Here is a 23389-nt window from a genome sequence, read left to right on the forward strand (position 1 = left end):
TTGATAAATATAATTTCGTATAACATTTCTACAAGTCAAATCTATTAATATTCCTGATATTTTCGTATTATTAGCTAAATGTTTTTGAAACTAAAAAAATAATAATTTTAAATAAAACATATTTCTGCAATTGATTTCTATTATAATTATTTGACTTATATAATTGATTCTCTATAAATAAAGATCATTTATCTACTTGGCAAATACTAACCTGATATATAGCAGTATTTAGTTTCCGGTAAATATTACGTATACGCACCGATAAATTAAATTAATTTCTAGATTTATGACTGCTATTAGTCCGGCCATTGCTGTGTGTGTGTGTGTGCATGTGCCTGTTTACGGTGCTAAATGCTTTGGACCCAGAAGACGCCTCTAGGCGATGGCCACCCCCGACCAGAAGCTGAAGCCTCAACGAAGCTATAGCTTTCCAGCGGGTGAGCTCGGTGCTCGGGGCCAGGTGAAAGTAATTTCACGCTGTGTGTAGCGCAAAAGATTAAAATAATAGCAGCGCGTAAATTAAACAGCCCGTTGGAGCCGAAGGAGGTATAAAGGATATGGAGGCGGAGAGCCATTGAAGTGGCAGCAGCCATCGGGAAGCAGGACCTGCCACATACCACTCACAGTCTCACACCACCATCGCATCCTTTTGTTTAGAACTGCGGTCTGCCCATAAGATGCTTACCTGGTACACCTCATCTGCTCGGGATCCTGCTTCTTTTCCAACCCCCGTCCCTGCCCCTGTGCTTCACCCCACTCATTCTGACATTCGGCGGCTGCCAGGACATTGCGAGCATTGCGTTGTCAGCACTTCATTTTGATCCAACATGCCGCGTGCTTCACTTAATGCGACGACTGCCAGCAGCCCGGCATTTCTGAGGCACGGAGGCACTGAGGCTCCGAGGAGGCAAGAAATGTGCACGACGAATGGCATTCGGGGGTTAAGGGCCGGAGGAAGCTCGCTTCTTCATCATGCACATAACTACAAAGGCTGCTGCATTTCTTTGGCCGGCAGGAAAAAAACCTTCTACAGGCGACACAAAACCTTTTGTCTATATCCGATAATTACTACTGATAAAATAATATATATATATATGTCTTTAAATGTTTTTAGTTTATTAAATTTTTTTGTTTTAAATTTATTTTAAATATGTAAATAAATATTTAACAAATTGCTTAACTAGCTTTCGACACCACTTGTCGCCTGTAAGCTACCGTTGCAATACACGTCACGAATGCGTGCGTATTATGCTCTCTGCAAAGCTGTGTATGTGGGGGGTGGGGGGGAAGTCATGGCGCTGAGCTTGGGTGAGAGAGGGGGGAGTGGGGATGCCAGAGAGTGAGATGCAGTGATGCAGTAGTGATGGTTCGTTGGGCTGCTACCTTAGCTGAGTGTTTTGCGGCTTGTCTCCTCTTCGCCTGTCTGTCCGTCCTTTTCTTTTCGCTGCTGCTCCTCCTCCTCGCTTTCTCTACCTTCCCCCTTGCATCACCGCTGAGCTCCTTTCAAGCCGAAGCTTGCTTAATGCTTTATGTTTGCCAGCTTTCAGCTCTTTGTTCGTGTTTTCACTGTTCTCGTTCTCGTTTCTGTTGTTGTTGTTCCGGCAAGGTACTTTGCTTTTGTTCGATGAAACGTAAAAATAGCAACAAGCAACGAAAACTCATTTTTAGACAATGCCGCATAATTCCAACGCAACGGAGGTGGAAAAAGAACCTTAAAAAAAGGAGCAAACGATGAAGAAGAAGAAGATCCCAACGACTTTTTGTTGTAATGAGGTATTTCCGCTTTGTTGTTGCTTCCTTCTCTGTCTCTCTATTCTTCTTTCTCCTTCGATCGTACAGTGAAACAAAGTTTGCTATAGAAACAAAGGACCTTTTATTTAATTGTTCAAAACCAAATTTATAAATAATTAAAGAGCCAGAAAATTAGCTAATCTGAGAAGTCGAAGTTTATAAACCCTTTCAATTGAAATCTGCCATATCTAAGCCAATAAAGCATTAATTTTAATTTGGTAAGCTTATCTATGCTAGTTTTTGATAGGTTAAAAAATCTGCATACTAATTTTTAAATTTAAACAATATTCCAATTTTTGTACATTTTTGAACATTTTTACGATGTAACCCCTTAAAAATTTTGAAAAAAAAGAAATATTTTTTTTTTCGGAAATGCCTAGATTGACTCAGCTGATAATGCTAATCAAGAATATATATGATTTATAGAGGCGAAAATATATTATTTATTTATAAAATCCTGCAGGTGTAAAAGGGCATTTAGCAATTTAAATTAAATATAAAAGATCTTTTTTATCTTAAACCCAAACCTTATTCTAATATTAAACCTTTTCTCTCAGTACATTCTGTTTACATTTCGCTGCGTTTACCGTACAAAAGCAACCACAAGAAGTTTCTTACGCGCTGTCAGTTTTTGTAATGAAAGTGGATGCTGGCTGTATAAGCACCTCCCTCTGGTATCTCCGCAACCTACCGCAAAGCCACCCACTCACCGTTACCGTTGCCCCTTTTCACCGGCGATTATTCAAGCGCAAAATTTGCGGTAATCTGCCGGCGGACGGCATCCAGCTTCCAGCTTACAGCATCCCAGCATCCAGCATATGCAGAAAGTTTTTCCCAGTAGATCCCAAGAACTCGGTTCCCAGGAATCCCGGAAACACGCACGGCTTAAACTTTTAACCCTTCTATGTTTGCTCTCCCCAAAAACACACACACACACACACGCAGACATACAGCCAGTCAAAAATACACACACACACACAGACTCGTAGCGGAAGGAAGCCTGTTGCTGCAGCGTTGTTTTTGTTGCTGGTCATTTACGCCCATTTAGCCGCATTTAACAAAGTCAACAATAAAGTCAAACAGTCGTTGGGCCTCTCTCTCTCTCTCTCGCTCGTCCTTGCTGCCCCTTTCTTTTATTTTTTGGAGGGGTGCAGAAGGCTAAAGGGACACCCCAAAAACCAATAATTGAATAAGTTTTAGCTTCAAACATTGGTCATGGTCAATATAAAGTTGAGTCTCATCCTTAAGCCAAGTTGGTGTTAATACACAACTCCCAGACTATTAACTTAATTTCATTTTAACTTTGAGGCAAAAGTTAACTGGAAGCAGGAATTAATGTAGGTATTTAAAAGGTAATATGAGTTAATTTATTTTATTTATAACACACTTATGACATCCTTTCTAGTTAATAATAGCTAAGTGGGGGATAATTCCGATATAGAATTATAGAAGAACAAATAGGATGAAAAAAGGACAGGGTGAAAATAGTCCGGTTTGTTAAGCTTAGAAGAACAAATTAAGAAACATTTCTGTTTCATGTTTCTTAATTTGATATATATATATATCAGAGCTACTTGACACTAACTAGTTACTTAAGTACAAGGACCCTAACCCAAATAAAAGGACTTTATTATACCCTTTTACAGTATTATAACTTTATTCAAAACCTCGTAACGCACTGAAGGAGTCATTTCCGACCATATAAATTATATATATTCTTGATCAGCATCAATAGACGAATCGATCTAGCCATGTCCGGCAAAAAACAATAATTTTCAAAATTTCAAAAATTTTATAAGGGGTTACATCGTTAAAATTTGAAAAAATTGTGAAAAATTTTAATTTTTGTATATTTTAAATTGAGTATGCACATTTTTTAACCTATTTAAAACTAGCACAGAACAGCTTTCCGAATTGAAATAAACGCATTTTTGGCCAAGTTATGAGTAATTAAAATTGCAGCTACTTGTTCTATGAGTATCCAACATTCGACTTTACAAATTTAATTTCTCTTCCTGTTTATTATTTATTCTGTGAAATACCCTTGACTGGTACTTATCAAGACACACTTTTCCCCTCAAGCCCAAACACCAAATATGTATTATAAATATTCTATAGCGAAATGATTGCGATGAAATGAAATTCTAAAATTCTCCTTGATAGCTTCAATCTTGAGCCAGAGCATCCCCCTGACCCGGATTCATTAACTGAAACGCTCCACTTGAGTCGCACCAACGAAATCTCTTCACTAAAGTGCTCAGCCGAGCTCTTCATATGCCATTTAATAATGATTAAGTACACGAAGGGGTGGCGGTTCAGTTCGGTTTGGTTTTGGGTAAATGGAGCACCTTATTCGAATGTCATCAAAATCACCATCACCATCATCATCATTGGGAGGAGGCGAGACGAGCCTCCAGTAACTGTTGACGCATTCTGGTTTCAGGCCTCATTAGCGCCAGGACTTGGCAGCCAAGTCAAGTAAACCCGACCCAGTCGGAGCACTCAAATTGTGTCAGCATCAGGTGTCAATTTTAATTTACTGCTCCCAGCCGGTATGTCATCTCTGATGTTTGTTTGCCTTGAGCTGGGTGGAATTCGGGGTAATGGCGCTTCATGTTAACCCATATTTTGGTGGCTTGCGGTTGTTGCGGTAATTTTGGGTAGCAGGTTTCCGAGGAGGGGGTTTTGGGCGAGAGCCTTCGCAAGGATATCCAAACTCATTGAAGCCTGCGGCTCGAGCCGCAACAATTTCATCATAGATGAAAGAGCTTCGCAGCCGCACAATCCTCATTGATATGCAGCCCCAATCCGCAGCCTCGACATGTAGCAATAATTGAACGCTTAGCGCAAATGGTCGCACAACAGAAATACAGAAAAAGGAAAATAATAGCAGCAGCTCGCTAATGGAGCAATTTAAATATGCGAATGCCAACGCTTCGCATGCTAATCCATTAAAACCCATTCTGGGGGATGTCATCGAAATATTTTGAGAGATTTTCCAATCCATTCGCTTGAATATGTCTCATAAGAGTATAAAAGAAATGGTGAAGAGTTTTTGAAAATCCTTGGAAAATTAATAATACAGATTTTTAAATATTAAATGCTTTAGTGACTTAGGGTTTTATGTACATATTTTATAAGAATTTATCTGGTATTAATTGATGTAGATATATCAAAGTAATCTTTTTCAAACGGAAATGATAAGAAAATCAAAACAGGTTTAATTAAATGTTTAGGAAGACCTTTTTTGGATTAAATAATCTACAACGATCATGAATTGAACCCCAGATCATTTGATTTCTCAAAGGTATCTCCTTCTTCTATATAAAAACCACTAAATAAAATCTCTTTGAATAAAAACCTCTAAAAATTGTTTCTTATAAAGTTTAATTCATCACAAGTTCTGGGAGTTGGAGAAATATAAGCACCAAGCCATGAGACAAACTCATGGGGCTATATTTCCTTAGTGTTCACAATCCATTGATTTACTTCTTCAGCAGCAGAGGAGCAGCAGCGGCGGCCACATAGGGACGGGCCACATAGGGCGAGCTGTAGGCCAGGGGAGAGGTGTAGGCGGCGGCATAAGGGGCGGCAAAGGGAGCAGCATAGGACGTGGCAAAGCGGGTCACGGGAGCGGTATAAGCGGCAGCCAGGGGAGCAGTGTAGGCAGCAGCAATTGGAGCGGTATAGGCAGCCGGGAAGGCGGCGCTATGAGCCACGGTGTGGGCGGTGTAGCTGGAGGCATAGGGAGCCACATAGGCGGCACTGCCCACCACAGCTGGAGCGGTATAAGCCAAAGGAGCGGCGGCCAGAGGAGCCACAATACCAGGCTTGGCAGCAGCCACAGCCACAACAGCGAAGAAGCAAACAGCCTGAATATAAAGAGTTTAATTTATGGGATAAATAAAAACCATTGTTCCAGGACACGTACTTTAAAATAGCTTCTTGTCTTTTTAATACTTTTCTAAAAATTCAATTTCGAAAGCCTTTTTGAATATATTAAATGTTGGGAATTTTTCAAATATTAAACATTATGGAAATCATTTTGAGAATTCAAACATATATGTTTCTAGAATATTAAACTTGCTTTTAGCAATTTGATCTTTCTTTAACTTTATTTAACCTTCTTTAAAATATTTAAAACTACATTTTTTTTGTAAGATTTCTATGTGCAGTTCGAGATTTACTTCTTGAATTGTTTGATAATTTTAAAAATTTGTTGAAATAAGTAATGTAGGTCTTTACAAATCAAGTTTTTTAAACTCTTTTTTTTTTGTAAACTATTCTTTTGTGTACTTACGAATTTGAACATCTTGGTTATGTTTTGGTTTTTGGATTGTCACTTGGTGAATGGCCAATTGGGTTGTGATGTCCAATGAAGATCCGCCCTGGTCTTTTATAGCCACTTACACTTTCCGAATGGCATTAGCCATGCGGGTCACGCCCGTAGTTCAGCCATCGATGGCTGCCAAGTCAACGACATTCGATCGTTTGACGTTGCGCATGCGCAATTCTTGGCGCGGATCGCAGCTATCCACCTCTTCATTTCTTTCTCTTTTTTTATATTTTAAATATATATATTTGTTTTTGTGGTCTACACCTGGCCATGTCTTATTTTGGTGCGTGCCTGAGCGTCCGTTACTCGAACAACTCAGAGTATTCAATGTTGGCCCTGACCTTGGCGGCTGCAATTCGTTTTACAAAATTTATTAGGGCCAGCGGGTTAAACCTAAAGGCTAAACTTTAAATCGTATGAGTCATTTCATAAATATATTTTTAAAGCAAAGCATTTTCTATATTTGAATCTGTAGGATTATTCCGCTTAATTAACGTCGGCAGCCTATTTTTAATGGCCCAGAATAAAGCCGGCTAATCAGAGTGTAATAATGCACTTATCGTCGTTGCTGCCAGAAATTAATTAATAAATGTCGCAAATTGCGGGCAAAAGAGCTTAAAACTCACTAATTAGAAATATCGAGTGCAGGTTTCCGCGTGTGTAACTTCGCACTCGTCCTAAGGATGCACATACACATAGACCCACCCAGTTACATATGAACACTCCTTTGGCAGGACTCGAAACTCCCCGGCAGTGGCAGTCTCACACTTGAAAAAGTGTTGAAGCGTGAATTTTGCTTAAAAATGCCAATTACGCGAATTCAGAAATGCAATGGATTTGTGGGGAGAAGAGGGAATTTGCCACAAGAGAAAGGGAAAGGAGCTCCCTCGAGAGGGTAGTAAATTCTGGGGATTGCGGTTGGGAAAAACACTGGGAAAACTCCATCATATTTCCATTTAAAAATACTGCGATATAAAAATGTAATTATACACTTTAAAGGGGTTGAATTCCAAGCCTCTATTAATTGACAGAATAAATATTGTTAGCTTAAAAAGTAGTTAAATAATAAAGTTAATATGCACTTTAAAAGATATTTTCAATTTAAGAAAGTTTAATATTTATATTAACTAAAGAAATAATAAATTGTTCTCAATAAATAATTCGCAGTGCATCAAATTGTTACCAGTTCCTCTGTGTGTCCTTTCTCGCTGTTGATGATGATGTTGCTGCCGAAGGATTTGGCGCGCATCCTGCCGCCTCCTTCGCATCCTTTTGTGCAGCTTCAAGTGTTTGCCATGTGCCTGTGCATACGCGCCAGCCTATTGGCTCCAGCCACCACCTCTCCGATCTCCACTCTCCACTCTCTTTGCCGCTTTGGGATCCTTTTGTGGATGGTCCTGCTGGCATCTACTAAATGCACAATCATGCAGCCGGGAGCTGGCCTCCAATTCGAAAACTGCTCCTCCGGCAACCGCAGGCGGCAAACATATTTGTTTTGACACTTGACTTGGGCGGGGTGCACTGCGTCCTCATCCTCATCCTCATCTTTATCCTGGCCGCCATGTTGCTTTCATTGTCAAGTTTGTGGCAAGGACTTGCTACTGAAATTATTATATTGGTTAATCCGCCTAAAAGCTTTGATGGCACTTCCCCTGCCCTGAGCGGTGAGTCCTCCTTTGGCCATTTCAAGTGCAGCGCCCGCAACTCTCGAGTGGCCACGGGGAGCTGGGAGAGCATATCAAAGAGCAATCCCCCGGGAGCTGGATATTGCCAGCACTAGGGATCAGGGAGCAGGGAGCAGGGATGGATGTATCCACGAGTGCTGGCAAGTAATTAAAAAGCAAGAAATTTCCACAAAAAGCCGCGCACAAAAATTCGCTCCGTTTGACGGGGACAAAGCTCCAGGACCAAGGACTTTGAAAGCAAGAGAAAAGCTGTAAAGATTTTAGTCGAATACAGAGTATCCTGTTTAAGGAACTAGGAATTATCAAATATCAAATATTTAATTAACAAGCTGACTGTGGAAACCATAGCTTGCACCTGAACCTAAACAATTTCCATGAGGTTTTATTTAATTTATATACAGTATATCACATTTTAATCAGTACTTCCTTAATCGTTTTCCTTTACAGGGTATCTTTAAGGAACTTTGAACAAGTTGCGTGAAATATTTGCGCCACTTTTCATCTGTTTTTTTGCTTTTTTTATTTGCCCAGACCCAGACCCAGACTCTGTCCCTGCCCCAAGTTGAGTTTATTGCCATAATAAAGGCACAACTGCCTCTGACTTGGCCGGGGTTATGTCTGCATCAGGCAAAGGACATGGGCGTTCGGGTTTAAGGGGCGTGGCAGCAGCTGTGCGTGCGCGTTAATGCGTCGTTTAAGTGCCGTAAAAGGCGAATGGCACACATGACACCCCCATGCCTCCTCCTAAACCGTATTCGTTTCCGTATCCGCATCCGTATCCATATCCCGGACCCCTCATCAAGATGAAGTCTATTAAATAATTTCTGTTTTGAATTCGTCTAGAAAATGCCAGCGACATTTGGTAAGAACTTTGAGAGGCATAGCGGCTTTTAAGTGGTTTCCACAAATTATTCATGGGAACAAAGGCGGCGGCGGCTGGATGTGTGTATTGAGAGGTGTAGAAATAAGGGAGGAAGGTCCTTCGGAAAGAGGTTGCCAGGGGTGGAATAAAGTTTACACAAATTACTCGAAGAAGCCATTTAAAATACAAACTTTACTAAATCATAACAGCTGAGAACAATTAGAGTTAAGAGGCAGACTTTGAGCTAAGAAAATAATTAGAAAAATAAACGGGAATCCTTGGGTTACTTTGTAAATTCAGTTTATAAAGTATAAAAATATATTAACAACATGTTATATGCTACAGAACCTTACTGATATTATTCTTTTTTAGTGTTAAATCAAAGAAAATAGTTCTATGACAAAATCTCGAACCATAAGCTAAACTCCTTGTAATAAATATTTCAGGTAAGGTTTTAAACCCTCCTCTATTTAAGTACCCATCTCCCTTTTAGAGGGATTCTGCGATCATAATTGCTTTACGGCCTTTGTTCCGCCTTGTGGCCGCATTTCAATTACTCGACAAAGTCAAATCGAATTAGGTTTTGGCACGTGCCAAGATTTGGCTTCGGATTCGTTGGACTAAACTGGAATGGAGTCAAAGACTTTGAGCTGCCAGCGATGTCAGTTGCATGGCCAAGTGCGACCTTCGTTGGATATTCAACTGGTGACTATATAAATTGGCCAGCTTGATCCATTCGATATCAAACCAAGCTCACAGCTCCAAGTAGTCACAGCTACCAAATACAAAAAAAAAAAACCCAACAAAATCATCATGAAATACGTAAGTATTTAAGGGGTTTTAATTATTTAAAAAACAGATATTTAAACAGGAGTTTTATTTTATTACAGTTCGCCGTCTGCTTCTTCGCTGTTGTGGCTGTGGCTGCTGCCAAGCCTGGTATTGTGGCTCCTCTGGCCGCCGCTCCTTTGGCTTATACCGCTCCAGCTGTGGTGGGCAGTGCCGCCTATGTGGCTCCCTATGCCTCCAGCTACACCGCTAATACCGTTGCTCATAGCGCCGCCTTCCCAGCTGCCTATACCGCCGCCGCCTATACCACTCCCATTGCTACCGCCGCCTATACCGCTCCCATTGCCACCGCTGCCTACACTGCCCCCGTTGCTGCCGCTTATACCGCTCCCCTTGCTGCTCCTTTGACCGCCGCTTATACCGCTCCTTTCGCTGCTCCCTACACTGCCGCTGCTTATACCGCTCCCATTGCACGTTACGCAGCCGCCCCGTTGGCCGCTCCCATTGCCGCTCCTGTGGCAGCTGCCTATACCGCCCCCATTGCTGCCGCCGCTGCCCCCGTTTTGCTGAAGAAGTAAGAAGGATTTATCTTCTGTGAAAACCATCTTAACCAATCTGTGTAAATAAAGAATTGTACATATCAAGCAAGTGATTTCTGTTCTTTGTGAAAGTGTTGACACTGGAAAAATTAAGTTCTTCAAGGAAATTTAATGGAAATGATTGAAAGTTAGTCTTAAGATCAAGGATTTCCTACTTCATTTAATCATATTTAAATTATTTTATTATCTTAGCTTATTTGGGAGATTTGGCTTAATTAACTTTGGTTTAAAAATTCATTCATATTCTTTTTGTTTAAATAGCAAACAATCTAGTAATACAATCTATTCAATCAAACTCCCCTATCTGTTGTATATTTATATATATTTAGTATAAAGTTTTTCCCAAGAAGAGTGCCTTAGCATAACTTATATTTAATACCAATTTTCTTTACGGTGGAAATCTACCCAACTCTCCGCTGCGATTTGCCGCAACAAAATGAACTCCTTTGGCTTTGAGCGTTGCTGGGGAGCAATTTGTACTCCGCTTTTTCCACTCGGTTCAGTTCAGCTTAGTTCTTATCGAAAGCCGGGCATCTGGAGAGTCCCCTTTTCCTAGTTTTTATTTTTTTTTCTTCTTTTTTTTTTTGCCCCACATCGGCACCTAGCAGCAAGTTTTGCGCTCCCTGCCTTGGCTGGGATTAAACTTTCCATTTAAAAGGATTTCTTTTCTATATGAAATATGCTTCCTTTCAGCGCGTTTCCTGCGCATTTTCCCCCTCGTCCGTCGTGCGGCTCCTCCTCCAGTCAAGTTTTCTGCTTGACTTTGTCCTGCGCGTTGAAAGGCCCGCGTGGAGGAGCCGCCAGCCGCCGGCCCACCGCCGGCATTGGTGTGGTCTCCTGCTGCTCCTTATCATAACTTTGGCCATCGCCTCGTCCCTGCCCTGCGTCCCTGCTCAGGTGGTAAATGCCAAGTAGTTGTGAAGTTTGCTACCTAAGCGGAAAAGGCTAGTAAAAATCCAAGGCAACGGCGGTGGCGGTGGCGGGGAAAATGCTCCATTTTCACAAGTTCTCGGAACAGATAGCGTCCAAATTTAATGACCTTTTATTCAATAAAACTGCGTTGAGCGCCGTCAACTTTTTGCCTTTCCGCGTTGAATATTACTTAGTTGTTGTCATTCTGCTATCGGGTTTTGTCATCCGTTTTTCCTTATATATTTTAATACCCTATTGGAGGGTATTCCATATTTAGTCAAAAGCTTCAAAAGTAGTGAAGAAGTCATTTCCGACCCTATAAACCATATATATTCCTGATGAGCATCAAAAGCCGAATCGATATAGCAATGTTTGGTACAAAAATAAATTTTCGAAATTTTTTCCAAAATTTTATGAAGGTTTACATCGTAAAAATGTTAAAAAATTTGCCAAATTTTAAATTCTCTTTAAATTTTAAATTGAGTATGCAGATTTTTTAACCTATCAAAAACTAACACAGGACAGCTTTTTGAATTAAAATTAATGCATTTATGACTTACTTATGAGATTTTTAAAAATCTGATTTGTCGAAAAAATCGTCATACAAACATATTTATTATCGATATAAAAGAATCCGAATATTTAAGGCTTCGTTTTGATCGATATCCTATAATTCGATTTCAAACTATTAGCGTATATTTGCGTCGGCTTCTAGAAGTTATCTTCTTTTCTTTTTTTACATACTTTTTGTTGGCCAAAAGTTGTCAAAAAGTAAGGCGAAAATATGAGATAAACAAGCAGGAAAGGTAAAGTGAAAGGATTTTGTTTGATAAATGAGGGAAAAGTTTAAAAGAATTGGCAATAAAAACAGGGTTAATTTAATTTAAATATTTAAATATTAAATAATAAATTAGAAAAGTAAATTTACGAAAGTTTTTGTTAAGTAAATTCAAATTTTATTTAGAGAATTATCTCCTTTCCTTCCTAAACCTGTTTAACTGTCCATTAAAACAACTTCTAACTTAAACCTCTTTGACTTTTTAAAAATATTATACTATATTTTATACCCATTTAAATAAATAAACCCCAAACAGAGTTAAAGAACAACTATTTTAATTGCCGGAATTGTGGCTTTTGTTGGTAGCAATGGGCAACCAATGTTTGTCTGGCAACTGGCGAAGCAATAAAAGCGAGCAAATGAAATTTGTATTCACTTTATATAATTTTGACGATTTTTCAAATCAAGAACACACTCACACCTCATGTGTGTGTACACACACATATGCTGCTGTTGGAGATTCCCTTCTTTTTTGCTCCGAAACGAAACGAACACAATCATGTGCAAACGTGTTTTTCAAATGGATTACATGAATAAAAGATTTATACACGTAAGGTAAATCAGTAGCGGGTTACCAGGATACTCACAGACATCCTTCGTCCTTCGGGCCGCACAGCTTCCCCCTCTCACTCTTCATCCTATTCCTATATTCCCAGCCGAAGACTTGCAAGTGAAAATATGCGCAGATGTAAGCAAATTTGAGCTGAAGGAAAATAAAACCCCAAATGGAAAACCCCACAGAACCTGAGGTAGATGATGCCTTTTGCCATTTATTGATTTGTTTATCATTTTATGTATTTATGCGGCCAAAGAGTGTTTTGCCGCTTTGATTTCCAGGCGCCAAAATTGAATCAAGAGTTTAGGGGGGGTATGGAAATAAAACATTACAGAAACAGGAACAGGAACTGGATTATTCCGAGCATATACAAACACAAGCAAAGCAAAAATAAATACAGGATTTGCATTTTTCCGATTTCGGTAGAAGAAACTTTATGCGGTTCGTCAATTGGCTTCTTTTGGGAACTTTTAATAAACAATTATTGGATTTGTAAAGGACGAAGAAATCATAATATGATTTATTTTCTTTTTATGATAAACAAACAACTTTGAATTGGCATCCTTAAAAAGGAAAAGGAGAAATATTAAAAGAAAATATAAAGAAATTTTAAGAATTAAAAGAAAACTATTTGAAAACGAAAAGAGCCCTTTTTCACGCTTAGCTTGCCTTTATTTAAGTTTTAGTTTTCACCAAAATATAAAAAAAGTGTTTTAACAAGAAAAAACAAAAACACAGTATTGTTAAATTTTCTTAAATCAAAGTACACACACACTAACACACACGCACACCACACCGAGCGTGATTAATGCGATATTGCGTCCTCGGCGAAATTTCCATTTCCGTTTGGAGAAACTCGTGCCAGCTTCATCGCCTGAGATATGGATAGTAGGGATATGTGGCGTATGCGCCATATACCGGTGCATACGTATACGCCGCGTAGGCCGGATAGCCATAGCTGGCATACGCCGGATAATAGGCGGAGGCGTGTCCCAACCAGGCAGTGCCACCCACTCCGGCGGTGGCATAACTCACGGGAGATGTGACCAGCAGCTGGGGCTTCGCCTGGACACCCAAGGACGCGAGCAATGCGAGCTGGGCAGAATTATTGATACGTTTGTGATATATCCATATACATACTATATATCCAGGCGTGTTGTTTTCCTTTCTCTACTCACCAATAAAACCTTGACCAACATGACTGACCCTCTTGTTTGATTACACCAGGACTTCTTGGCGAAGTTGACGTCTGAAATTCAAAATTTTTACTGCCCCTTCGGTTCGGCAAGTCAATCATATTTATAGCCTTTCCAGGGGAACCCAAAGAGAATCACTGAGAATCCGGGAGAGATCCAGAGAGAAGTTGGGGCCCATCATTAATATTGCTAGACCTGTGAGCGAGCTGAGTGGCATAAATTATATTCTTAATGCCATTTGAAATTGTTGAGAAAGAATAAATATAAAGACGTGACGTAAAAGATTTCAAATTGATGAAATAATGCATACTCTGTGGGGGCATAAAAATACAAATCATGAGCTCATTAAATGTTAATAAAGTCGTGGGTAATTTAAGAAAATAATTATGTGATTAAAGATGAGCTTTATTATTAAATTTCAGGAATATAGAGAACTATTTTAATTGATTTGTAAAACTTAGATCCGCATACAAAATTTATAAAAACTTAATTTAACTAAACTTTAATATAATATAAAGTGTTATTCGATTACTTAATAATTAACCTTACATTAAATTTAATTTTTAAAAATTTAAGAAGCTTTGCAATATGTTCTCCAATATATAATTTAACAATAAACATTCAAAACTTCATTTTTACTGATTTATACACTCTGCTGATCATAATAATGATATAGTAAAGCTAATTATAAGTCTCTATTGTTCATAATTCTTACATCAATTGAGTCACACCCCCTTTCCCTTTATCTAAACAAATTATTTTCATTTAAAGCTTCAATTCCCAGCTTGGCCAAAACCCTGGCCTAATCAACTGACCAAACTGATACCCTTTTGTTTTTCTACTATTAATGGATGGCAGCGAATGTCGCGCTACCTTCTTTGGACTGTCATTCATTATTACAGGTAGCAGCTACCGCCCTACCTGACTCAGTACTACTATATAGTACACTATATACTTCTCGAGGCTTCTCTCGCATTTGCATTTATTTAGACGTTGTAAAAATTATAATTACGTGTGCGTGCCCGCCATTGAAATCGGGAATATCTTTAAAATGCTATAAGATAGAGGAGAGCAGTCAGAACCATATTTTGCGATCAATTTTGTTAGATAAGACTCTGAAGGGTGATGGTGACGTCTTGCTCAAAGCCTTCCAATGAGTCTAGGACACAGCCAGTAAAATTTTGCAAACTGAGCAAACATGGCCAGAGAGCGGGGAGTAACTTGATTCGCAAGCTATAAATAATTAATTAATGCAGACGCAGACAAGCGTTCTATGCAAATTTCCGAATATAGACCATAAATTCTGCCCCGAACGGAGAAACCGATGAAGCCATCACTTTTGCCCTACCTATAACTATATATACATATGTTTATATGGATGTATATAGACTATATAGAGGTCTACTCAATAATTATATGTGTATGCAAGCCGGACTTTGGGTTGCTCCAAGTTCACTGACCATCGTCTACGTTGATGATGGAGTTCGGTGGAGGAGACCAACTCCGCTTGACCACGCCCAGTAAACTCAATGGAAAGTACTTGGGAAAACTGCTTTTAGCGACAGTTTTTCATTGCTTTTTATGCAGCAATTTTTCCTCTTTTTTTCTACGCTACTAATTTCGAGCTTGCTTACAAAATGGCAAATAGTCGCAGCTGGCAGCCATTTTTCTTGTATTTCCCGTTGTTATTGCTACCCTGGATAAGTAAGGGTATATTATTTCTGATATTAAATAGATTTTTATATAAATTAATTTGTAGCAAAAAAGATAAGTATTTTTATATCAAAAATATTCTTAATTTAAATTCTGAGCAAGTATTTATATCAGTAAATACCAATACAGTACTGTAAAATACAAACATTTCATAAAATAAAACAAATGAAATGCATTATTTACACTTCTAATTATGGACACTTGATAATGCAACTCCAATGTGCATTAAGAGCGTAAAACTTCAACGTTATCGACAATCTATCGATTCTAATGTCACCTCTAGTCGCCATTTTTAAGAAGAACTTTTCATTTATTCTGTATCAATTGTTGGACATCTTTTTTTTTTATTCGTCAAAAAAAATGGAACTCGCACTCCTCCTGGAAAAGATGAATTTATCAGCTCCCTCCAACCCCCGGAAGATGTTCTGCGCATTTGATGCTATGCAGGGGATAGTTAGAAATATTAGTGACAAACTGGCCCTCGTGGGATTCCAAAAGACGAAATATATGGATTTTAACTGTAAAAAAAAACTGAAAAATCAAGCATTCAGAAAGTAATATAATTCTTTTCAGTGTACATTGATCTACCGAACACCTACTATGCCGAGTTGGATTTGCCAGTAAAGCTTAATTTTCCCGATATTCAACCAATACGAAACAACAATGGACTGATCTACTTGAAAGCACTCAACGTTCCCTGTTCAAACTTGGAACTTTTATCGGTTGATGGCTTCGTTCGTAACGACTGTGTCCAACACTATGTGAATAGCAAGTTGAACGATATAATAGCAACAGCTCCATCCGGTTGGAGTATGGAGTTCATCCATGGAAGACACTATTACCACACCATCGAGGCCAAATCCGAGTTGATTACCGTCTATATAAATATAGTTCCGGTATTCGAGTTCGAGAACAAGCAGTGGCCCCTTCCAGAGCCTTCAGTTCCCCTCTCGGTGCGCAGCAAGCATCCCTGGTTTGCGGTTCCATGGCAAAGTTCTGTGAACCAGGATCATCGCGCCTTCACGGTCTACGCCCCGTTTTGGTTAACCCAAACGCTCGAACAATATCCCAATTCGATTCAATTTCTGAATCTACTAATGTCCTGTCATGCTAAGCGCTTCAAGGATTTCCCAAACTTCTCGATATATATGCTGAAATCGTTTGTGCTTCAACATGTCTTTAAGAATGGAGACGTGGGACATGATCAATTAATTCATCTTATGCCTGAATTGATGGCCCGACTTAATAACGGGAGGCTCGAGTCCATCCTAATAAAGGATCACAATATGATGGAGTGCATGAGCTTCGAGGATCTCCAGAAATGTCTTGCTACACTCAAGGATCTTCACACAGAAGCTCCATACGATAGTCATGAGTTTTGGGATAATTTGCTGGAAAGAGTTCCAGCCGCTGCCTGGTTTTCGAAATACATTTCTCTATATTCGTACTCAAATCAATTGGTATAAAGAAGGAGATGGCCTGGATTTACCTAAAAGAGATTACTATTTTTATTTTTTCATTTACAATTCATGTAAGACTATATTATTTTTCAAATCAAATGGAACAAAGAATCAGATGGCCAGCATGGATTTTGGCTTGAATTACTAAAGACATTTCATTTATTATCATCCATTATCAACTCATGTAATATTAATACTGTAATAAATTAAAAATCAAACTATTTGAAGCAATTGGTTTATAATTTTGTATTTAAAAGGGTATTCATATTGGTCTATCAGTCGCCAGCTCGTTGTACCTCTGCTCAGCTTTTGGTTTTTTAGCAAAGCTGCAGCGGAAAGAGTGCATAATTAAAAAATGGCTGCTGTTTACGAGTAGATTGTTTTGTTTATTGTGTAGTCATCCTCGGCTCGGGTCCCCCTCGGCGGCCACCAGCTGCTCTCTTCCGATTCTCCTTGCTGCTGAGTCCTCCCCCTGGCTCTCTCTCTCTCTCTCTCTCTCTCTCTGGTTAGTTTGTAATTTAATAAAGCTTTAGTTGGTATTTAAATTAATTAATGAGTAGCGACTGTCAGTGTTAATTTTGTTTGTTACACACTCTAGCAGGTGCTGGACAACATGTCCTTCAACTGATGCTCCAATCTCTCCACATCTCCGTTTGCCGTTTCGTACTCAAGGTCCAGGCAATGGAACATCTTGTCTAGGACATCGGGAAGTATGACTCCGCGGCAAAGGATTTCACATAGCTTTCGAATTTCGGCCACATGAGCCATATACTCCGTCTTGACGGCCTTCTTCTGCTCGAGCACCTCCTGCATGCTGTGTGGTGGCTTTTGGTCAAAGTCAACAAATACGGGAAGAAGACGCCTCTTTCTGCGCATCCATTGGAGAGCCACCAGCTCAAAGCGACGATCCAGAGCCTTAACTCGTCCGGTCACATCGGAGGCAAGGCCACATCCCCGGAAAATGGTTCGGAAAAACTTCAACTGATTTGGCTTTCCGCGCCAGCGTTTCAAACGCTCCATGGCTCGGGAGGCGCCAATTGCGAATCCTTCGATTTTGCTTTTTGGCAGAGAGGTCGGAACCGGCAGGTCTTTCTTGAGGGTACCATCCAAGTTGTAATATAGCAGGCACTCCTGTCGTAACTCCTCTTGACGCCTCAGCAAATCCATGATAGTCTTATCCCGTTGGTAACTTTTTGGAATGGACTGACCACCCACCAGACGGGTCTTTGAAGGGAGATCCTCTTCACTTGGGCACTTGCGTGTAGTCCTTTTAGCAGACATAGGCGGAGGAGAGGCGGCGCTGATTCTACCAAAGACGGGATTATCATCTTTGGATGGATCTTGCAAGCGTACAGAAGCTTCCTGGAAGCAGTTCTTTAGCTTTTGTACAACACCAGAACAACCACAAACGGGTTTCCATCTTTGGGGAAATGGATGCTGATCAGGGAAGGATTCATGTGTATTATTGCAGTAGCAGTTATGGGTGCACTTTCGGATGTTTTGTGTGGAATGGAGTGGTACTAGAGGTGTCTCCTTCTGTAAAGCAAAGGGCGAGGCATTCCGCGACTTTTTTTTCTGGGAAGGGTGATCTTGTGATGGTCGATTGTCATATCTATTGTTGTAGGGTGCCTTTGTCTCATTACGGCAGCTCTGATGGGTGTTCCTTTGCGTGGAAGATTGTGGCAATGGAGGGGGCTTATTCCTGGCTAACTCCTTTTCGATGGCCTGGATTCTCTGTTTCACAGTAGTCATATTAGGCAGCAAAGCAGACAATGGAGTATCTCTTTCGATCACATTCTCCCCACTGGCAGCGGAAAGTTCCTCCGCAATGGTATACAGTCTAGAGCGACTTGGAATTCTTTTGGGCGATCTGGAACGATAGGCAGATGATTGTCCACCTGCCACGCGTTGCGGTTCCTTGTTTGCTTGGTCATTGCTCCTGGATCTGGCATTCTTCAGCGGCCTAAGTAGTGAAATCCCATGGTATCCATTTATAACCTGGTTCAAATCTCTATAGCAGTTATTGATATCCGTAAATGGGGCCCTAAGGAAGCCAAAGTCCTCCAGGTGGCCATGCATGAGAAGCATCAAACTGTTCCGGGCCATTTTCTGGCTAACTGGTGCTGCCTTAAAGACCTGCAGCCACTTGGCCATGATCACGCGATCGGAGAGACAGGCTGCCGGCAAATCCTCCTCCGTGAAGGTGCGCAATTGGGTTTTGAAGTGCCAATCTAGCCATGATTCGCTTGGTTCTGCCATTCTCAGTTTTTGTACATTTATATTTTTCTAAAAACAAACAAAAAGAGACGGATAATTTTAGTGGCCAAGACAAATAAAATGAGCCTGCTGCCTGTCTGAGAGAGAGGGTGCTGTCACTGGAGAATGTGAAAATGTGGGGTTGAAGGTGGAGCTGCAGGACATCTTGGTGATGCCTCGAGTGTTGGGCATAACTCTGGTAATAAGAACAAGAAGCTGGAATACACTTGAATTAAAAATAAAGCATTCATTAATAAGAATAAAGAAGAAATGTTGAGGGAAAATATTGAGAAAAGCTTTGTGGTCTCATATCTTAGAGAAGCTTTAGGGAATTCTTTATGGATTTAACAGATCTCTTGAATTTAAATAATTAAAAATGTTTTACTAATTTTCTTTTAGTGCCATTAGCAACAGCAGCCGCTCCAGTATGCGGTTGCGTTGCCACGTAAATTTTCATTAGCACAGCGCGCGTATAAATTAGGAAAATGAAGCAGCGGCGGTGGCGGTGGCGGTGGCGGTGGCGGTGGCAGTAGGCACTTGAGTGCACCGCAACCTCACCTCCCCACCAGGCAGCTCCATCTCCATTCAAGATGGCCCCTGACGCCCACTTGGGGGTTAATGGGAAATGGAGCCCCCCCCCACCAGTTCACCCCGGTGGGTTAAACCGCAGCGACAACAACAAGAGCGATATGGTACCTAGGTGCTGCGGCTTGTGGCAAATGACGACGAGCTGGGCAAAAGTTGCAAGCCCGCCTGCATAAATTTATATTGTTAAACATGAGCTAGAAAAAAGCACGCGCAGCCTGTCAGAACAAAGCAAAAAGCAAAGAACCTGGCCCCGACATGCAAAAAGTAAACTAAAAAGCCTTAAAACCATAAAACATACCTTGCAAAAATAGAATACAGCTAGTTGCAGGACATCTAAAGTTTACAATTTGGTATACAAAATTGCTCGAAATATGGAAATTTCTCCTCGAAAGTTGATATTTTTGTTAGGATTTTTTATATATATACTTAAGATATAAGAATTACTTTTATATTTTCAGACACATTTCCCAGTTATATGTTCATTTGTAGATTACAAAATGACAACTTTGACTTTGATAAGCACTTCTGAAAAGTTTGGCAACGCCTTCCTCGACAGGATTGCAATCGATAGTTGTGGGATAATCTGGCCACTCCATTCGTACCCTTTTTCTGCGCACGCGTCGCTTGCTTGGAATTTATTTCTTCGCCTGTAAATGGATTTCGAGAGCAAGTACCACAAAAGCCAAGTGAATGGAACCATTTATATTACCACACGCCAGGTGCTGGCCAAGGACGTGCAAGAATCACTGGAATTGGGAGCCGGTGAGGTGAGTTACTACCGGTTGCTACCTTCCCTTCCGTTGAGGTTATGTTTTTCTCATATTTTTGTGTAGCTTTTTCTCAAATACATACACAAGAACATTTCGCCAGAGATGATTATAGATATAGCCAGCGAACTGGGCGAGATCTATGCCCTGCGATACAAGATCGATTTCAGTGGTGAAAGCCGCGGGTTTGCCTATCTCCAATACATCGATAAGAATATCAAGTACAAGGCCCTGAATCAGTGAGTATTTAAGTTTATAATCCACTGAAAAAAATGATTATTAATAATCTGTGAAAACCTTAGGCTATCACAGAAATTCATTAACAAAAACTTGGACATACGCGTTTTTAATTCAATCAATGCCCGGGAGCTGCTCCTCGAACGGGTTAAGGCTTTCAATCCCATCCAGGTGTACCATGAAATGCGCAAACTCTCACCATTCATTATGATGCGTGTCTTTGAGCACCGACCCCAACGATTCTTCTATATCTTTGAATATCAGAACAATGAGGCGGCCGCCAGTGCCCATCGCGATGTGCGTAACATTATCCGGATGTTTGGCCCTCAGGCGTACATCTCATGGCTGGACAGATGTCATCCGGTGAGCAGCCGGTATGGCAAATCCAACTGCTGCCAGGAACTGGACCTACAGCTCCAGCTGCCCGATCCAAGCAAGTGCAATTGTTTTAGATTTAAGGGGAATTAAAAGGGAGAGAGGAGAAAGATTGATATTTAATTCACAAATGATTTAAGAAGGTTCTGATTTTGCATTTCCTTTAATGAACTTAAAAATCCAACTTCCACTATCCTAAACAATATTTAAATTCTTAAACTTTTTGCCTTCATTTCTGAATACTTAAACTCTTAAAACTTAAACTTGAGAACCTAAAGTAATTATTTCCACAAAAGTTTTTTAGATTAAAACGAGTTAATTATTTTAAAACAAGGAGAAAAAGATGAATCTCTTATTAAGAAGAGCGAAACCATTTTAAATATTATTTTTGTACGTTTTTTTTATTTTAAAGTTGGTTATTAACATAAAAAAATTTCCATATAGAAACCATTTGTTTTAATTTTGTACCAATATATATACTTTTTTAATTAGTTATAATAAAATGAAATTTCTAATTATAAAGCTTGAACTTTCAATTTAATATATTAAGAAAATGTTCCGGAAATTATTTTAAAGGTTGTCAAGCTATAGAAAAATGCTGAACATAATCTAGTCAAGTCCTTTTTTTTCCATCTCATAGTCATAAAGGACATCCATTCCCCGCCTGTTAAATGTTCATTGTTTTGTTTCTGAATCACCTTTGACCCGAAGCTCCCTCCAGCCGCAGCTTGTTGACTTCATTAACTCTGGGCAAAAACAGGGAGCAGCTATTAAAAAATAACAAAAACATTCCAGCTAGCTGCTGCCGTTGCCGCTGCTCCTGCTTCTGGTGGAAAATGCAGTTTTTCACATGCAAATTAATGCAGTGTCTTTTTGGAGTGGAGCTGGCAGGACTCCTCTTGGTACTTTCAGGGCAATGCGACAACCTGCGGCATAATGCAATTAAATGAGTGCAGTAAGCAGGAGTCGAGCCGCAGGCGGGCATTGTGTTAGACGGAGTCTGGAGTCCGGAGTACGGAGGGGCCTGGAGCAGCTGCCAGAACCATCATCCATCAGGATGGGACAGGTCCGCTGCGCATTCTAATGCGATTGCCGCACTTGACGGGATGTCGCGGCAGGCAGGAAACGGATGTTGTTATCCTGCTCCTGCACTGCACTGCAATTAAATTACGGCGTGAAATCGAAATGCAGAAGCCAACAAGATGATGCAAAAATAAGATGAAGATGGCAGCGGTGGCTTCACAAAAACATTTCGAATGAGAGCCACCTCATAAATATTCATTGCATTAAGTCACAAGTCGAGACATCATCATCATCGTCATCGTCATCTTCTACCCGGGCGAATGTGTTTTCGAAAAGCATTTGCATTAATTTGTTAATTCAAGCGCGACATGCCACGCCCCGCTTCCCTCACTTAAAGCCCATTACAATTGCAAAGTCATGCCATAGTTTAACCCATGGCAATCTCATCGCTTCCCCTTCGAAGGGTTAAAAACGCCGCATCTGTGACGCAATTACAATGGCTCAAAGTTTGCTTCTAATTTTATTCTAGTTCAGCTAACAAGTGGGTTCAAGGAAATAGGAAAAATTAGGAAAATTATTAGCTATTCCATTAAGTTAAAATATGATCAAAGGAAACTTTAAACTGCTCCTAAAATGTAGGCTTAAAGCTCACTGAAAATTCCCATTAAATCTGTGAATCTACTGCTATTTCCCTCATACCAAGTGTACGTGTAGTATGACCCATTTTCCAGCCTGTGATAGAGGGGAACTCAGCCTGAGCTTACCTGGTTATTGCGGCAAGTGCCAATATTTGCTTTTTGATGCGAGCGGCAAAGGATATGACGGGTACGGGGCACAGGAGGGGGAGAGGTAGGAATAAAAGTCAAGTGGAGGAGTACAGCCGTGGAGGAGGAGCAGCTTGGCTGCCAACTGACACAGTTTGTTTTAGGCTTTAAGGCGACGGTCTTTGGGATTTGGGTCACAGATTGCCCGGGACAAAGGTGGAGCATTGGATGGATGGGGGGGTGGGCCTCCTCTGCCACCGGAAAGCGAAAGTTATGCACATATTGAGTTCAAGCTTTAAGGCGAATTTTTCACCAGTCCAGAAAGACCCTGTGGTTTTAGTTTCGTTCAGATCCCTTTTTCCATTTTCCAACCATATTTTTATACGCTTTCTGGGTATTCTTATTTTGGCCAGAAGTTTGCAACGCAGTGAAAGAGGCATTTCGAAATATATAAAGTAAAGTATGTATATTCTCGATCAGCAATAACAATGAAATAGATCGAACAACTATATTATATAGCTGCTATTGGAACGATCGGAATATAATAACTTTTCCAGGTTTCAACATATTTAATTAATTATATAGCTAAGATAGGAACGATCGGAATATAATATTTTTTCCAAGTTTAAATATATTTAATTA

At 40.2% G+C, this 23389-nt stretch overlaps 6 protein-coding genes across 6 annotated transcripts; 3 read left to right on the forward strand and 3 right to left on the reverse strand.

Moving 5' to 3' along the window:
* Nucleotides 1-5161: 5161 nt before the first annotated feature.
* LOC110183712 (uncharacterized) lies at nt 5162-5669 on the reverse strand (the record flags this gene model as incomplete). Its single annotated transcript, XM_020952060.2, has 1 exon — nt 5162-5669. A coding segment is annotated over one exon (393 nt), but the record flags the coding sequence as incomplete, so codon positions are not given.
* Nucleotides 5670-8546: 2877 nt separating this feature from the next.
* On the forward strand, nt 8547-10111 carry LOC110183620 (uncharacterized). The gene is made up of 2 exons (XM_020951937.2): nt 8547-8620; nt 9546-10111. The coding sequence occupies exons 1-2, from the start codon at nt 8547-8549 to the stop codon at nt 10039-10041; spliced, it is 570 nt and encodes a 189-aa protein (XP_020807596.2). The 3' UTR covers nt 10042-10111.
* A 2907-nt stretch (nt 10112-13018) lies between these two features.
* On the reverse strand, nt 13019-13703 carry LOC110183700 (uncharacterized). The gene is made up of 2 exons (XM_020952039.2): nt 13547-13703; nt 13019-13463 (listed from the first exon to the last, which is right to left on the reverse strand). The coding sequence occupies exons 1-2, from the start codon at nt 13565-13567 to the stop codon at nt 13236-13238; spliced, it is 249 nt and encodes an 82-aa protein (XP_020807698.1). The 5' UTR covers nt 13568-13703; the 3' UTR covers nt 13019-13235.
* Nucleotides 13704-15609: 1906 nt separating this feature from the next.
* Nucleotides 15610-17898, forward strand: LOC110183709 (cyclic GMP-AMP synthase-like protein). The gene is made up of 2 exons (XM_020952057.2): nt 15610-15797; nt 15851-17898. The coding sequence occupies exons 1-2, from the start codon at nt 15638-15640 to the stop codon at nt 16741-16743; spliced, it is 1053 nt and encodes a 350-aa protein (XP_020807716.2). The 5' UTR covers nt 15610-15637; the 3' UTR covers nt 16744-17898.
* Nucleotides 16969-20092, reverse strand: LOC110183708 (uncharacterized). Its single transcript, XM_020952055.2, has 2 exons — nt 19880-20092; nt 16969-19023 (listed from the first exon to the last, which is right to left on the reverse strand). Exon 2 carries the CDS (start codon nt 18994-18996, stop codon nt 17332-17334), a length of 1665 nt encoding a protein of 554 aa, XP_020807714.2. The 5' UTR covers nt 18997-19023; nt 19880-20092; the 3' UTR covers nt 16969-17331.
* Nucleotides 20093-20150: 58 nt separating this feature from the next.
* On the forward strand, nt 20151-21482 carry tut (tumorous testis). The gene is made up of 3 exons (XM_020952058.2): nt 20151-20348; nt 20415-20587; nt 20651-21482. The coding sequence occupies exons 1-3, from the start codon at nt 20235-20237 to the stop codon at nt 21051-21053; spliced, it is 690 nt and encodes a 229-aa protein (XP_020807717.2). The 5' UTR covers nt 20151-20234; the 3' UTR covers nt 21054-21482.
* The last annotated feature ends 1907 nt before the right edge of the window (nt 21483-23389 follow it).

The sequence above is a fragment of the Drosophila serrata genome, unplaced genomic scaffold, assembly GCF_035046125.1.
Source record: "Drosophila serrata isolate PLE 108 unplaced genomic scaffold, ASM3504612v1 contig_273, whole genome shotgun sequence".
In the NCBI taxonomy this organism is placed as follows: domain Eukaryota; kingdom Metazoa; phylum Arthropoda; class Insecta; order Diptera; family Drosophilidae; genus Drosophila; species Drosophila serrata.